General features: G+C 44.8%; 1 protein-coding gene across 1 annotated transcript in view; it reads right to left on the reverse strand.

The window, feature by feature from the left end:
• Window positions 1-5,126: 5,126 nt before the first annotated feature.
• chd6 (chromodomain helicase DNA binding protein 6) overlaps window positions 5,127-17,326 on the reverse strand; it is a 98,739-nt gene continuing 86,539 nt past the window's right edge. Inside the window, exons 35-45 of the mRNA XM_073467762.1 lie at window positions 15,468-16,307; window positions 15,098-15,352; window positions 14,086-14,401; window positions 11,710-13,164; window positions 11,108-11,259; window positions 10,429-10,692; window positions 8,639-9,271; window positions 8,211-8,450; window positions 7,897-8,037; window positions 7,602-7,706; window positions 5,127-7,399 (exon numbers count right to left, since the gene is read on the reverse strand). Coding sequence (XP_073323863.1) covers window positions 6,167-7,399; window positions 7,602-7,706; window positions 7,897-8,037; window positions 8,211-8,450; window positions 8,639-9,271; window positions 10,429-10,692; window positions 11,108-11,259; window positions 11,710-13,164; window positions 14,086-14,401; window positions 15,098-15,352; window positions 15,468-16,307 — 5,634 coding nt within the window. The 3' untranslated portion in view covers window positions 5,127-6,166. The remainder of the gene's footprint in view (window positions 7,400-7,601; window positions 7,707-7,896; window positions 8,038-8,210; window positions 8,451-8,638; window positions 9,272-10,428; window positions 10,693-11,107; window positions 11,260-11,709; window positions 13,165-14,085; window positions 14,402-15,097; window positions 15,353-15,467; window positions 16,308-17,326) is intronic.

The following is a 17,326-nucleotide window of genomic DNA, read 5'->3' on the forward strand; positions in this document are numbered from 1 at the left end:
TCGACGCTCATCTGCTCTGTTACCGTCCCTCTCTGTGTGATAGTGAGCTGGCTGGTTTCACAGACAGGAAGTCACTTTTACAGTTTATTTATTTTTTAATCAATTGCCATGATTTGAGGCTGAGAGTTAAATGTTAAGTTTCCCTTCAGCGCGCTTCTTGAAAACAAATTGGTAAGAATTAGCTTAAAAGCTAACTCAAGAAAAATGGATGTCAGATTATTGTGAGTGGGAATAAGAAGAAGGCAACAGTAGCAGGGGAGTCTTAAACCGTGTAATATCTGAATGTTGTTTTATTCATTATTATTCATTCACCTCTTCGTATTTCAGTGTCTGTGAAACCAGCCGGAGGTGAATCAAGACAGAAAACCATGTACTGACACGGAGGGTTTTCTCACTTATTGAATCTTTTTCACAAGGCAAAAAAAAAGGTTTTGATTTTTGAATTTTGAAATGAAACGTGAGATTTTAGTTCAGAATCGGAGTGTGTTTGGATACTTTATCAGCTTCACTCTCCATTTCTTTCCACAGATTTTATCCTCAATGATCAAACTGGAGCTGGCCTCCTTTTATAGGAAGGTCAAAGGTCAGCTACAAATCAGCTGACAGGGATTCAGTGTCTTCCTTAAGGACACTTCAAGCAGGGCAGAGCCTGAACATGAACCCTCCAGATGAACGAAGGCCATGAACATGAGTAACGATCTGGAATTTCTGATTTCTGAAAAAGAAATTAAGACATTTTCTTTCAAAATAATGTCCATGCCTGCTCCAGAAACTGACAGTTTTCTGTCATCTTCTCCCAAAATGTGGTCAGAAAATACCCAAACACACATTTTATAGTTTGGATCAACTGTTAACTGCTCCGGGGAAAGAACAGTACAAGTTGTTTCGGCCCACTAATGACAAAGAGGGGTCTCAGATTGGATTATTATTGCATGGCACTTATAACTCACTTTCTCCTAACTATGCTGAGAAAATAAAGAGGAGATATTCTGCAGGATTTTCTTGTAATGACATTAAAAAAAAAAGCAGATCAGCAGATGATGAGGGCGACAAAGAAAAGCAGAGAGAGTTTATCTTCCATGTGAACCAAAATGCTTTTTTTGCTTTTCAGGAGACGTTCGAGAGAAACAAAACGAGCCAATAATCAGTCATGAGACAACGATGTAAAGACAAGAACTATACAATAAATACATTATTTATGATAAGAGATACAACATGTTGAGGTGACCGTTCTGAAGAACATTTAAGTTAACCAAAAAGGACTTCAATGAAACAGAAAGAACACTGTTAAAGAAGGCATGGTGTGACACGAACAGACGATACAGAGCCATCGACCTCCAGCTGTCGTCACATGCTGCACCTACGAGTTTCAAGTTTTTACACGAGAACGAGCCAGTAACAGGAAATGATGTGCATACGTGGGCTGTGGAGTTGAACGTTTGTTTGTTTTTTCTTATATCTTTGAGCTGTAGCACAAATTCAGATTTACTGATGTTTTTTTTTTTTTGTTTTTAGTTGTTTTTTTTTTTAACCAGGTATCTCAACAAACACACAAGAACAATCAGATACTTGAGCTGGATACATACTGTGTGTGCGCATTATCATCCTACGTGTGCTAGATACCAAACAGAAGGCCTCGTACAGGAAGAGAGTGGTGTGGGATTAAAACAGCCGTCTTTAAAGGGAAATTCTGGTGTTTCTTTGTCCCTTCTTTTGAAGAGACTTGAGAAAGTGAACCTCCTACAGATTTCCTCATGTAAAACACTCGTCTTTGTTGCCAACCCCCAGGTAAATGCAGAAAATAAAGTTCTACAGGTATCCAAATTTTGCAGCTGCAAATGGAGGACGTGAGAAGTAGTATAAAGACTGAAAAGTCCACATAGAAAGGAGGTCAGGGACGGACGGTCGGCCTACTAAATAGTTTTCCTACCTTAAGCTAACCTAACAGCAAGTGTATGTCAAAAGGCCCTCAAGCGAACTTTTGGACTTTGCCAGACTCAACTGATTTACCCACAAGTTATCGCAATACAGATTTGATGTTAAATTGTTTCCAATTGCCCGCCGAAAAAACTAAAATAACTTTTTTTATCAGTGTGTTAAACATTGAATCACATTGGCCAGACATGATATTCTACCACATCATGATACAGAAATATGTGGATCTCACGTCTTTAGAGACCTGATGACAGTTTAAATGTCACAGTACGCACAGCTGAAGTCTGCAAGGGCTCAGACGCAAGTCAAGAAGGTAGACATTTACAGGGAAGGCTGGAGTTGGTCGAGAATTGGTTGCACTGTGCTGTGCAGTTCAATACAACAGTTGCACAGATTTACGGTAAAATACTTTGTGTTTACTTTTGGGAAGACTTTCTGATAAAAATGTCAGTTGTTTTTAAAGCTATAGGAGGCCTCGCACTCTTACAACACCATGCAGGAGTTTTCCAAATTTCTACAAAAGGAGTTGGCGTGTAAATTGCATCATGAACAGAATTTCCCTTTAACGAACAGCACGGCATCATCTGTCAATGGTGAGATCCAACAAAGACTCGTCACTTTAGCAACGATGATGTCGACGATGTGCGCAAGTGAAGCCCACAAAAAGAGAAAGTATTAAAGTAATTTTCGAGGCACTGGTAAGAAAAAACAGTCACTTTTTGTTGACTCTCCTTTTGTGCTTTGAGGGATGACTGATTGAATTAACGTAGTGATTTTTGGACAGCGGTACCTTCGCATCACTGCGGGCTTCTAAAAGATAATGCACATCACCAAGGCCGTGTCGCGTACGAGCAAAGGACAAACTGAACACAAGCACGATAACATGTCCCTATATGGAGATGTAACAGAACATCGATACAAAAAAATACTTGCTAAATAAGGCATTTACTTTGAATAATACATAATGAAACTAAGAGAGAAACGAATGTCATATTTGGTGAGAGTTTGGCAAAGCAAAAGAAAAAGTATAATAAATTATATGTAGCCACAAACTGTGACAAGGCAACAACTATGTTTTTATCCCCCCCCCCCCCGACAAGAAATGTGACCTGTGAGGACGAGACAGAAGAGACACCACGACAAAACGTGTGCGCATGCATGCACACACACACACACACTCTCTCTCTCTCACACACACACACACACACACAGATAGTACAGAAACAGGTTAACATTCACAAAAAGACATTGTGCAAAAATAATGTTTTCATGTATGAAAACAAAACAAAAGTGAAGTCCAAACGTCATGAACAGAAACATTTCGACATAAACCCCCAAAATACGGACCCTGTTCTGAAAAGACTGAATAAAACCAGCGACTTGCATCCATTTAATGTACAGTACAGTCTGTTTGATACAGAGAACACTGGGACTAACCTCGATGCAAAACTCCCCCTCGCATTTGTCAAGTATTTTTTTTTTTCCCAACGGAGAAACAAAAAGGTGAAAGAAATAAACGGTGCACTTGAAAACAAAAAAAAACAGCAATATACAGCGATAGATTTACATATTTAGAAACTCTTAGTATGAACTGCAATTAAAACTAATCTGAGGAAAAAGAAAGGAGACGAAGAGCAACGACGAGGCCGCTTTGTATCCCTCCTCCTCCTGTTTGATCTGTTCTTTAAAAACAGATATTCCCTTTCACTGGACAGATGGTTGACGACGCACACAGAAAATCTCTCTGGACACAGACTTAAAAAAAAAAAAGGTAAGGAGAGGAGAGTATGGGCAAAAAAAAAAAGATGCTACAGGTCAGGATTGTAACCTCGTCATGATGAGCCACTGTTTCACTGATTTCCTGCGAGTCAATTTCATTTGGGACTCAGATAAACGCATAAAAACCCACCTCTTCTCCTCTCTTCTCCCTCCACCCTCATGTTGTCAGGACACGATACAATCAAATCTGCCTCATACCGCCCCCTGGTGACCAGACTGAGCTCTTAACTTTTGAGATTCCTGTCTTAATTTCTTCTGAAGGGGAATCTCTCAAAGTGACTTTGTGTCTGAGTTTGTAAAAAAAAAATCTTTACATGGTCTAAAAAATACTAAAAGAAATTAATCTCATGATTGTTCTCTGCTTTTATCAATGAAAGCAAAAGAGACGGAGTTGTTGTTCTGAATATCACTCAACATTTCTTGTTGTTGGGTTCTGAATTATTACTCAACACTCAAATCAATAATTTACATAAAATGCTGACTAAGTATTTTAATCACATGTACATTTCTAGTCCAATTCTTTTACATAAGTTCAATTTAAGTTTCAGTTATTCTGTGAATTTGAGTCAATGTGTAAACCTCACAGGTGCTGCTAGTGGGCATTTGCGCTGTGAAAAAAGTAGGGGTCGACCGATATGGCCTTTTCAGGGCCGATATTGATTATTAGAAATCAAGGAGTCTGAAAACTGATATTTGGAAGCGATGTGCATTCATACCTCTCCTCCACATTCGTTTCATAACTTAAGTTACTTTGCAGATTCAGATTATTCAGTGTTTATAGGCCACAGAGGAGACGCGTAACCGATCACATAGTGATGTGGGCGAGACATTGTGTGAGAGGATGTTGCATCAGAGCCAAAGCAGCACATTTTTAAATTAGTTTATTTTATCTGCAATGTCACAGAAAAATCTTAGATACTGATAATAGGAAGAATTCTGAATATCACCCTGATAATCTGCCAGGTTGATAAAGCGAGTCTGTGATGCTGTCCACAGTACTGAAATGGATCGGAGGCGATCGATCAGACGGACACACGGAAAAAAACATGTCACTTAGTTTGTTTTTTTTAGCATTGCAGCCGTCCACAAACAGAAGAGACGAGTCGACAGGGAGGTGAAGGGACAGTCCAGGAGAGAGTAGTTTGATTTATACACAATAACTCAACATGATAGAAAAACTTTGCATTAAATCTGACACTTAACATTGAACTTGTGTCATAAAATTGAAAATTTACATGTAATTAAAATACTGCTTTAGGCTTTTTTTCTTCTTTTTTGAGTGTAGTGTGAAGAGAAAATGACTTTGTAACTCTGAACTTCTTCTAAAAGAAGTTATAGCAGCAATGGTGTAGCATTAATAATAATAATAATGATAATAATGATAATAACAATAATAATAATAATAAGCATTGACAAGTTAAAGTTGACGTAAATGTGAAAAAGTAAAATGAATGACTGAACATTCAGGCCTGGATCTATTAACCTCACTGGTGTTGTGATGTTTTGGAGCTTCTAGTCAGTTTACAGTCACTGTTTTTCAGATTTGGCAGCTTTTTTTTAAAAGTGCTACATGTACTTTTATTCTTTGAGTCACATTAAATTGATTGAGAGATTTTGAAAAGGGTTCTGAAATGTATCTGAGCTGCTGTGTGTTTACTTCGAATATTATTTCCCTCAGTATCGACGTGGGGTTTTAGTGTCACATGTATCTGGGAACGCTGGTTCAGACTGTCAAGTTAATCTGCGGGTTTTTTTCAACATTGCACAGAGATAATCAAAACAAATATCACTCAGTGAAGTGGAGTGTGCCAGGAGTTTAAAAAACAGGACAGTACTCGGGTGAACGGGCTCGGGTTTGACCTTGAACTTAAGATACACAAGTGCTCCTCTGCTTCTCTAAATTCCCAAACTGTGGTGAGAAATTCTAACGGCTTTAGGGGGAAACACGTCTGACACGACTCTGCGTCATCATCCTGCAAACACACCAAACCAAATTCTGAAACTTTGCAACAGATCGTCTCATAACCGGATCGATTTTTACAGCCGAAGCCGCTCCTGGTTCGCACATCTCGCCTGCAGTGTGTGTGTGTGTGTGTGTGTGTGTGTGTGTTTGTGTGTGTGTGTGTGTTGACAAACGTCCCGCCCGACTCGGTCTTGATGCAGAATGCAGGGGAAGAATACACAGAAGATTTCTTACACTAGTTTTTTTTTTTTTTGTATACAAGGAGGGAGTGGAGAGGGTGGGGTGGGGGGTGGGTGGGGTCTTGGTATATAAACATAACCGAGGTGAATATAATCATCATCGTTATTATTAGTCATCATCATAATAAAAGTCTTTACATGGACATTGACTGACAGACACGGCACAAACTTTACACTGTTGCTCAGTCGAGAAAGAGGAGGCAGGAGGAGAGAGCAGGAGGTGGTCGTCTCTCTGCAGTTTTCTCCTCCTCTACGCCTCCTCTCCTTCCACCTGTCTCTGCTCCTCAGTGTCCTGCTTCTCCTCCTCCGCTGCCTCCCCTCCTGTGTCCTCCTTCTCCTCTGTGGCCGCTCCCTCCAGGTGGTTATGGGAGTCTGGTTCCTGGGGCTCTGCAGGCCCGTCCTCTCCGTCACCCTGCCCAGTCTGGGGCTCTTCAGTCGGAGACAGGCCCGGGTCCGGAGCCGAGGTAGAGGGGATGGAGGGAGATGAGGAGGAGGCTGGCTGGGAGGTGCCAACACGTTTAACTGTACTTTCTTTCTCCTCTACCTTCCCCGTCACCGCCTTCTCCCTCTCCTCCTCTCTCTCACCCTCCTCCCGCCCTCTCTTCCTCCTCCTCTTGGGGCTGCCCGGGGAGCCGTCCACGGCACCGGGAGGCATGGCGGGCAGCGCCATGATGCCGCCGTGCGGTAAGAACATGTGCGGGTACAGCAGACCGTGGGACATGCCCGGGATCAGGAAGGGGTTGAAGGTAAGATGGCTGCCGCTGCCGCCTCCGAGATGCGCAGCGCCAAGATGTGCCCTGCTGGTGGAGGTGATGATGGCTGCCGTCTCAGCTCCTGCTGGTCTTTTGTTGGCCTCCACTGCTCCTTTCTCCTCCCGGCTCCTTTCCTTTTCTCCTCCACCAGAGCCAGAGGAAGCGGCACTCTCTCTCTCAGCAGGCGTCGTCGACGAGGGGCTGCCTGCCTCTGATGTAGATGGTGCGGTTGTCGTGGTGACTTTTGCAGCCGACAATGAAGAAGAAGAGGAGGAGCTGGGGTGAGGAGGTGGCGGCGCATGCGCCATCATTGCACCAACGCTGAACAAGGCGTGTTGAGGGATCCCAGCCCCATGGGGGTGTGGGATGCCATGCAGCATCATGGGTAACATATTCAACCCGTTCTTGGCATCGTCTGCCGACGCTGCGGCTCCACCCGCCTGCACGGCTGCAGAGAAACCATGAGGGAATCCTGCCGCCATAATCCCAGAGATGGGAATTCCAGGAATACCACCGCGGAGGTTCTGCATGGCCACCATGGAGTCCATGCTGCCGATTAATCCGCCGTTCATGAAGAGTGGGGGGCCGAGGGTGGATGAGGTGGAGTCAGAGACCGTCAAAAGGGGCTTCGGCATCTCACTGCGAGGCCGCCGCCCACGGCGCCGAGAACCCGGGTCTCTGTTGACCGGTTCGGTCAGGATCCGCGAGAACTTCCCTTCAGGAAGGAAACCCTGCAGGAGGAGGAGAGGAAGAGGTGAGATTACAGTCACTGCGTGTGGAGGTTTAGCACAGAATCTAGATTTGGATTTTCAAGTTGAATATAAAATATGATTTATGTAAAACATCCTCATTTAATTCTTAAATGCACAATCCTGCATGTACGTTCAGCAGCAGGTGATGAGAGACTGACGGACAGAGTGTTTTTCTACTCACAGAGTGTTTCACCACATCCGCCCAGTCTGGAGCTACATAATACTCTGAGTTTGCATCCAACCACCTGGAAAGCTCCTTTATTGCCGGAGCCATGGCGCCACCAAGCTGCAAGACAGGAAAACCAAAACAACATTACAAAACAATGATATCAACTCATCATCATCATCTTTATGGCAGCCTGTATTACGAGTAAGGATGCACCAATTTATCGGCTGAACAATGGTATCTGCTCATATTCACCTTGTTGACCAACTGTTGTTTATGTACTCTGTGTGTGTATTTGTGTTTTCCCTACCCTGCGTCCGGTGCCTCGGTGCACAACAGGTACCCTCTCCTCCCCCGTCAAAGAGTTGATGTCCAGCTTGGTTGGGTCTTTACAGCGATGCCTCCTCTGCTTTGGACGCTCCACGAAACCGTGTAGCAGACCTGCTCCAGACTGCAGCGTAGGAGAGAATAGACAAGACTGATGAGAGAGAAGAATGAGAGAATTATTAACATGCTCAAAAAAGCAGCTGATGTAGGAAATAGTTAACAGAAAATATATCTAAAAAAAAGCAGAGATTCACACAGTTAAACACGGGAATAACAAAATAAAACGTCAAGACTTGCATGAGTGAACGTGGGGAGGTCCATGCTGTATCCCGGGTTCTGTCTCAGCCACTCGATCAGACCTTTGCTCGCCGCCTCTCTGTCGATGGCGATGATCTCTGGCTGAGGCGGCGTCTGGGTGGGGGTGGGCGTAGAAGAGGAGGACGGCGTGGGGGGGCCGGCGGGTCGCTCTGAAGGAGAGGGGGACGGCGAAGAGGTGGAGGAGGAAACGGAGGAGTGGCTGATTACCTCCACCCGGCCCTGCAGGAGGAAAGACACACACACAGGTGCAGGTGTTTTTAACAGTCTGATATTAGAAAGAATTACCTCTCGAATGCAATCTTCTTTTTTTTTTACCTGATGATTTTTTTCCCACAATGCCCTAGGTGTGATTTCTCTCTTTCACATTGAAGCACATACATGATAATTGCCCTCCTCCCTCCACCCACCTGTGTCTCTGGGAGGTGCAGTCCTCTGCTCTTGGTGAACTCAGAGTACAGAGCTTCCACGTTTCTCCTCCTCCCTCTCCTCCTCCTCAGTGAGTCATCTCCCCTCAGGCTCCCGTTAACTATTTGTCCCGTTACAGGATGGATGAGGCCGGCCTGCAGTATCCCGGCCATGTCGATCCCCACAGAGCCTGTGAGCGGTGCTGTGATGGGCGGCGGTGGAGGCAGCTTATGACTGCTGGCAGCACCGGCACCGTGGTGGCCGATTCCCGGTGCAACCACAGCTTCTCCCGCCCCACTGGTGGTGCTTATTTCTCCGGACGACTTGGTCAGATCAATGGCCGTTTCTTGCCAACCATTAATCAACATGGCCCCTGTACGGTGAGATGGCGGGGCCACCACCGGAGTAACACAACTGGAGCTGGTGGTGGTAGCAGTGTGGCATGATGTTGCTGATTTGCCAGCTAAAACCTTGGCGGCGGCTGCAGCAGCAGCTGCCTCGTAGTCGTAAGACCTCCGCCCTCCCGCTCGTTTGAGCTCAGGGAGGTAGGGAGGAGCCACGAGCCTCTCCTGTAAGAGAGGCAAGGAGGTGAGGCGCCAAGCTCCGCGCCCGCATGCCCCGCCCCGCTGCATGTACTGTCAGAGTGGACAGGGTGGGTGAGGGGTAGACAAGAATGGGAGAGAGATGATGGCTTTGTTAAACATACATATGGACTGAGACACAACACAGTGGCGGCTATCAACCAGACCTGGGTTAAACCATGAGCTCTACACCTCAACAGATGCTTAAAATTTCCCTCTTCGTTTAAGTCATCAGGTGCCTGGAGAAGCTTCTAAAGTTTTCCTGGTTTGTTTAACTCTTGAAATTATGAGATATCAAGTCAAATAAGTCGCTCTGTTCCCTGATCAATGGAGTGTTACATTTTGGAAATGATACCATTGGATAAAACACCCTGTACAGATAATTAGACTATAAATTGGGTGTAAATAAACAGCACCTGTAAATTACTATCCGTAAATTTGATTAAAAAAAATGTATATATGCTAGTTAAAGGAAGACTAGCTGCCCAAGTCTGATATCAACATGTATAATTTCAACAGTACACATTACAGAGACAGGGAACTTTACAAAAAGCAACAAAGCGATGGTATGAACTCGAGGTGCCCAGTTACATTAACAAACCCACTTCAGTAAAGATCTTTTAAAGCTCAGAGGTAAGATATGGCCAGAATTCAAAGGTAGCTCCTGTATAGGCAGAACACTGCTGCTCACTATACTCTTTGCTGTATCTATCTTAAGCTGTAGCTAGCTATCGTTAGCAGGTTAGCTCAGTTAGCCATGAAGCCAGAGGCCCTATTAGCTGACGGAAGTCTACCTGGACCGTGACCTTGGATCACAAGGGAGCTCAACTGAACTGGGACTGAACACAAAAACAGAGGTCAGTTTGAAGACAGGGGATACAGTATGGAGGTGATTTACAGCGGCTCTGATCAGGACCTAAGTGCTATTAGGAGACAGGACAGGTCATATCTTACAAATTGCCCCTTAAATCTAATAAATCTAACAGAGATACATATGCAAAACATATGTTTTCAAATATAAACTACAGGAGTCTACAGTCAGCTTAATATTATTAGCATCATTGAGCATTATTAGCAGTGCAAACTGGACACCACTCGCATGAACCATGGCGTGAGGTAGTGGAGATACATGGGGACAGATGACAGATGCATAGATATGTACATCGAAGGGAGTTCATTCATACATTCAGAGGGTCACCGGTAATCCTCACCTTAGGTAGTCTTGTGAGAGGGGGAGGGACGGGGAACCCCAGTCCAGGGTTCGTCTGCTGAACCCTGGCCTGGCCTGAGACGGAGCTGGAGGCCGTGGTGGGGAGGAAGCCTGTTCGGTGGTGCTGGTGTTGGGCTAAACTGTTGGCCAGGCAGGAGTTGGCAGTCAGGGAGCCGGGCGAGTCGTACTGCTCGCTGGATGAAGGCCACTTGCCCTTCAGGATGGCGTGGCAGATGCTGTCCAGGCGGTTGATGATGACCCGGTCCTACAGGGAGCGACACAACAGAAGAGGACTGAACTAATGATGTGAAGGGTTTTACATTCAAGTCAGAATCTCCAACAAAATCTTATGAACATTTTGTGCAGATTTTTCTCTTTTTGCTGCAGGTGGACTTTCTAAGCTGTGCTCATCAAAAGGGGACACTGCTTCCTGTAAGTGACAGTCGTCATTGTCTTCTTGCAGCAGATATTCTTTTTTTTATGCATCGTGACAACATATTGGGGTTAAAATGAGAGTATTTAGCTCATGATGTAGCACATTTTGTTGCTAGAAAACATTTTGTTGTTTGGATGAGAGGATTACCATTTGGCTGTAACCCTCTGCTGTGCTTTGTGCTGCATGTCATACAGTTCTTGAAATATCATAACAGACATTTTAGGCATAGTTGACACCACAGTACCTTCGGCCACTCAGAAAACGAGTAAAGTGCTTTCTCCTGTAACAGCTGAGCGATGGTCGGCTCCCTGCTGTCATGGAGGCTGTCGGGAATCTCACACATGGAAATTGGAGCTGCAAACCGGGGACTGCTCACGTAACCTTCCACCACAGTCACTACAAAGAGAGGATGACGGGTTAAAGCTCAACATCGTGTCGTGTTTTTAGAAGCAGAGCATTTTTCAAAATAAATTACAATCCCAGTAAAACAGTGAGAACAAGAATACAAACAGGTGGTGGGCGTAATGACCTAAAATTTATATCACAGTATTTGTTTGTGTTTTGCGATGATGATATTATATTAACAACATAAGCAAACAGAAAAGGGGCAAGAGGGGTCTTGGTACCGACCAGCTGGCTTCCCCCACAGACACTTGAGGAACTACTCGACTCCGAAAACAAAGCACATTTTTTGAATCTGAGAATGTGTGATGGGAATTAATCATCACTTTCCATCCTTTTATAAACTAAACAACAGACTGGATCATTAGTCAATAGATAAATTCATAAATAATCATTATTTGCTGCTCTGCTGTGAATGAACCTTGAATAAAAAGGTGTTCTTACCTGGTGTCGTTGGCCTCTCCTCCTTCACTTGTCCTTTCACCACCAGACTTCCCGACGTGTCCACCAGCCCATCCGCCTGCTCCAGCTTCGGGGTCAGGACGGTGCTGTCCGCCTCGAGCAGCTCCTGCTTCGTCTCAGCTTTGATTTCAGGTAACGCTCTAAACTCGAGGCCCTCTGGCTTGGCCTCAGGTTTGATCTCAGAGCTGTCTGGGTACGCTGTGAACTCCAGACCTTCTGGTTTTGTCTCAGTCTTTAGCTTGGCTCCATGAGGATAAGCGGCGAACACGAGACCGTCTGGTTTTGCTTCAGGTTTGACTTCAGCACCATCTGTGAAGGCTGCAAACTGGATGACTTCAGGTTTACTGTCCAGACTCTCAGGCTTCATGGGAAGGTTGAGATGTTCAGATTTGGTCTCCATTGTTTCTGGTTTGACAGGATAGTCTAACCGCTCAGCTTTGGTCACCAGCTCTTCGGACTTAACAGCGTAAGAAAAGAATTTCTCGTGTTTGACTTCAGAGCTGTCAGGATACACATCGTCAACAGTCTCAGTCTTGGGCTCTTCTACCTTGATCGGCAGCTCTAATGGCTGCGGTTTCTTCTCATCACGACTGTCCGGTGAGAGAGAAAATTTAAGGTCTGATGGCTTTGTGTCAATACTGTTTGCAGGAGCCATTTTGATTTCATTTTGTTCAAGCAGATTGTCTTTATTGTCCTGATCAAGGGAGAATATCAAGGCTCTATTCATCGAGTCTCTGCTGCCAGCTGATAAACTCAGATCTTCAGCTGTACCTTCATAGTTTTCGTGATCCATGGTGACTTCAGTTTTGACTCCAGCTCCTCTGCTTTGCTTTGTGGTGGTTTCATCAGACTTTGATGCGACTATAGGAGATGAGACAGAAGCAGCAGGGCAGGAGGGTTGTGCATATTCGGAGTAAATACTCTCCAGCTCCATCTCATTGAGCTTGGTGTCTGGTTGTTTCACAGCCTGTCCTGTGGTTTCATCACATGATTGAACCACAGGAACCTCCATGAGGGAAACATGATCAATCTGCCCCTCTGAGATCTCATCCACCTGATCTGCAAGATCACCTGGACCATCCTCTCTGGAATTTTCTACAAACTCTCCACCTGCGTTCCCTATCAACGTTTCAGCGTCAAGAGAGTTTTCCATTGTCTCTTCCTCCACTGTTTGATACAAAATCAACCCGTCCACTTCCTCCCCAGGCTCTTCAATAGACTCGGGACATGCAAGACTACCCTCCTGTTCCAGCTTTCCAAGATAAGGTAACTCCTCTTTGTGCTCTGCTTGGTCAAAGTTCTCCTGCAGGTCTTGAGACAGTTGGTTTGAGACCTCCATCCTCTCATCCTGTTCTCCAAGGCTCGCCTCTGGCTCTATCCCATCCATCTGTGGTACCTTCATGGGTGGATTCAAGACTCCCAAACTTTGGTCTGCACCTGTGACGACACAGCATCAAGATTAAATAGTGCCTGGCAGTATTTGTTCAGTGAGAACTCGATCATGTGCAAAGGAGCAGAGTTCATTTAAAGATGCTGTCTAGAGGAAGTTGTTCTAATTAAAGTAAAGTTCAGATGGAAAAATGATTCCATGTTTTTTTAAACTTCAACAAGGTCACCAAAGTTCAACATTTTCGGATCCCACACTTTTCATTATGCCAAGTTATGCTTTCTCGCTTGCTCCCTCCTGCTGTGACCTGGAAATAGTTTCCCCTCAGCAATAATAGAGGATCTTCCAATCCCTTAAATGTACCTTGAAGGAGAAGATGGGAGAACAGGCTTCACAAAGAGCACACAGCGAGGAAACACAGGTGTCTCCTCTCCTATCTTACTTGGGAGAAGAGAAGGAATCGAGGGAAGCGTGGAAATGCGTCAGCATAATAAAATACACACAAAGTGGCTTTTAGGATGTTAAGAAGCTTGCTAAAGTTAGATTTATTCAACATTTTATGACCCTGTTCAGGGGATATCCTTCTTCAGACACTGACAATCTGGATTGCTGACAAATTTAGAGTTGTTTAATTTGTTTGGATAGATTATAGAGCTTAGTGACTGCCCACTTTTTGAACGGCTCCAGTTCCAGAAGTGAATTTCCCATCTTTCACTACATTGATGTTGCAGTAAATCCTCCTATAAAGAGTTTTAAGCCTGGAACTAAGCCAACCAATCACAAGATGAATCCTAGAAACTTGATTTGGAGCAACACAAAATTGGGAAAAAGAGAAAAAGTCAAAAGTTATGGTATGTGTAAGGTGAAAACAACTTTTCAATGACACTTTAACAACACAGTCTAGGCCTAACGTCTTTCTTGTGGTCACTTTAGGGATTTAGTTTTTTTAGAACCAGCACTTTGTTACATACTTTGGTCTGCATCACATTCCTCTCTTTCCAGACTTTGATCTCTTCCTTTGCTCTGCTCCGCTGTCGCCCTCGACAAGTCTTCCACTTCATCTTCATCTTTGTCGTCAAACTCAAACCCATTGCCTCCTTCCTGGCCGTCTCCTTCCGCCACAGGACTGGTCAGGCTCTCAGCGACATCAGAGTGTCCCAGCCTATCCTGTGGCTCATGGGCGTTGATGTCAGACAGACAGAGAGGAGGAGGGGGGACGTAAGGAGGAGGGGGACTCGCTGATAGGTCGGTTTGATCGGCGCTGGGTTCCTCAGTCACACCGATATCCTGAATATAAACAACAAAAATATTAACACCAGATTTACTAGAGAATCACATTCTGTTATTGTTTTATTAAATATTGGTACATAATGTTACAGAGAAGTGTGATTAAAAACAAACAAAACAAGCTACTGAAGGTTTTGTTTTAAATGTAAGAAGACTTGAGTGAAGTGGAACATTATCAATTGTACTGATCATGAGTGTACATGAGCCATTTTGTAATATGTAAGCGAAATATTCTTATTAAAATAATACTGACCGGTCCAGCCCTTCACTGTGCTCTTCCTTATTAATCAAAAATGTCCCCTGTTGCATAATTCTAACAGTCATTAGAGGACACGGTGCTCAGTGTTCGGCAGGTCAAGTAGTTCTTCAAAATTGTATTTAAAATGCTAACCCACCCTGACAGAAGTCACAGCTGAAGTGGCTTCTTTGTGCAAACATGACCCGTTCATTGAATATCTGAACTCTATTTCAACGTTTAAAAAACCTTCCTGAAAGCTGTGATACATTAAATACTTTCTCAGTTTATCTTACAGTACCATGACAGTACCTCAACATTTTTCCATTCAGAAAAGATTCATTTTATAGTCAATCTAGCGTATTTGTCCATTTTCTGCCTGAAAACATAATTTTAAAAATAGTTGTCAGATTTGAAATGATCATTGAGTGAGCCTGACGGCACAGGATACAAAAGCAGACCTTGAAGAGCATGTAACTCGAGGACAATGGCTCCACAGAGTCTTCTGCAGAGGGGTGGGAGGGTGACGATGATGGCGGGAGGCCCAAACACTCCTCCAGAGTTCCACCTTCCTCCCCTCCTCTGTCTCCCCCCTGCGCCTCCTCATCTTCCTCCTCCAGAAAGCCAGTCTCCAGAGTGGAAGGACCCAGGATCGGATCAGACTCGTTGAACATGTGGTGAGCAGGACTGGAGTGGTCTGTACCGTCCCAGGGAGCCTGCAGAGACAAAAGGTGATGGCCGATTAAAGGTTTTCACAATTTTCTCACGTTTAAAGGTGTCATTTGTACGAAATGGGCAGAATTCAAAGGTAGCTTTGTGTACAGTGTGTACCTGTAACTGGTCCAACTCCACTGACGGTGCCATCAGCCCGGTCTCCTCTGAGGAGCCCTGCTCCCCAACAAGCACGTCACTCCTCAGTTTTGAATCAAGGTCTGTTCCTCCCACACCGTACGAGTTGAGCATGCTTTGTCCTCCTGTTGCCGAGTTGAATGGGAACCCGTTGAGGGCGTCTTTGGAGGCCTTCCCTCCATGTAAAGCTTCTGCAGACATGGCATCATGGTGCAGTGAGCCCAGCTCCAGACTCTCATCCAGAGGAGGACAGTCGAGGAAATCTCCCCGTGACCCAGGAACTATTCCCAGACTCGGCGAGGCAGAACTGTGGGCATCCAATGGTGGAGGGTGGAGGTGAGGGTGAGAGGAGGAGGAAGAGGAGGAGGAGGGAGAAGGAACTGATGGAGGCACTGGGTGATGCTGGTGGTGATGGTGGTGGTGGTGGTGAGAGGACTGGTGGGGATATTCAGGAGGCTGGGGGGAGTGTCGACCGAGCCCAGAGTCATACAGACAGCAGTGAGGATGAGGCAGCTGCGGGTGAGACGAGGAGGAAGAGGATGAAGATGAGATGCCAGGGTGAGTCGCCAAGCCTGGATGGTGAGGGTGGTGATGACTCTGAGGATGAAGATGAGAGGGGTGTCCCCTGACGTAGTTCCTGTGAGCCTCCAGGAAGCTCAGCTGGGGGTCGTTCAGGATGTAGAAGTCGGTGCGGCTCAGGCCGTGACGCGCCGCCCCAATGAGGAGGTCACGGTCGTGTTTACCAGACTCCCACCAGACCGGGAGGTAGAGGGAAGGGCGGCACAGCTGGAGGCGGGTCGAGATTAACGGGTGACGGAGAACCTGAGGTAATACAAGAAGGTGTTAATATAAAACAGAAGACATGTAAAGAATAAATGCTCCACTGAAAAAAAAAAGTAAGAACAAGAACAGTGGTCATCTTTAATCTGCCAGTCATCAGTACAACACAGCACCAAGAAGACAAAGAGCAGAAGTTCCTTCTGTTTGCTTTTACCCCTTGAACCATGAAGCACTTTTTGCTTGATATCATTCCCTTTATGTATTTATTGAATCCGTCACACTGAGTTCGATGCGTTTATTATTCTATTTGTTGTCAAAATTCACAGTATGAGAAAAGATAAAGTTGTCTTGTGGTTCTCACTTCCTCAGAAAAGGAAAAGACAAAAGCCTACAAGGTTCAATCAATCCTGAAAACAAGACAAGAGCAAGGAGAGTTTCACCTGCTGATAAAAGGAGCTGGGCAATTATCCAGATTACTGCCAGGTGTATATCAGGATATCAGTGGTCCGGTTTGATATGCTGCTAGCTATACTATACTGGGGAGTTTACACTCAACATAATACCTTATTACCTCAATGAAATGTAGTGAAACAAATGCAAAAACAATACTCCTGGCCAGTGGACAAAGTTAATTTCTGACACTTTTTCTGATTTGCTTTTAGGATGAATACGTTTTAAGCACTGGCACTTTGGTTCCCACCATGCTTTGGATGATGCAAATAGGATGCAATAAAGCAGTGAGTTCACTGTGGGCATCCCCTGAGACCCATTACTTAAGCATGAAGTTGTTGTGAGGCATGAAAAAGTCAGGGTACGATAAAATGACTCAACAAGAAACTTCTAGATAGATTTACAGATGTCTGTCACATCTGTCACCACACTTTTATTGATGACAGGAGAAGAAGGGGCTATTTTTGACACAAACACGATGCAATGCAACACATAAAAAGTCAGGAGTGACGCATGAGGTTCATTTGTGTCCTGACATGAACTCAACAAACGTTTGTGGTGTTGGAGGTGATCTTTGAAGTGAACTAGTGTGAATGATGAAGCTTTGCCCA

Source organism: Pagrus major, chromosome 6 (assembly GCF_040436345.1).
Source record: "Pagrus major chromosome 6, Pma_NU_1.0".
NCBI lineage: Eukaryota > Metazoa > Chordata > Actinopteri > Spariformes > Sparidae > Pagrus > Pagrus major.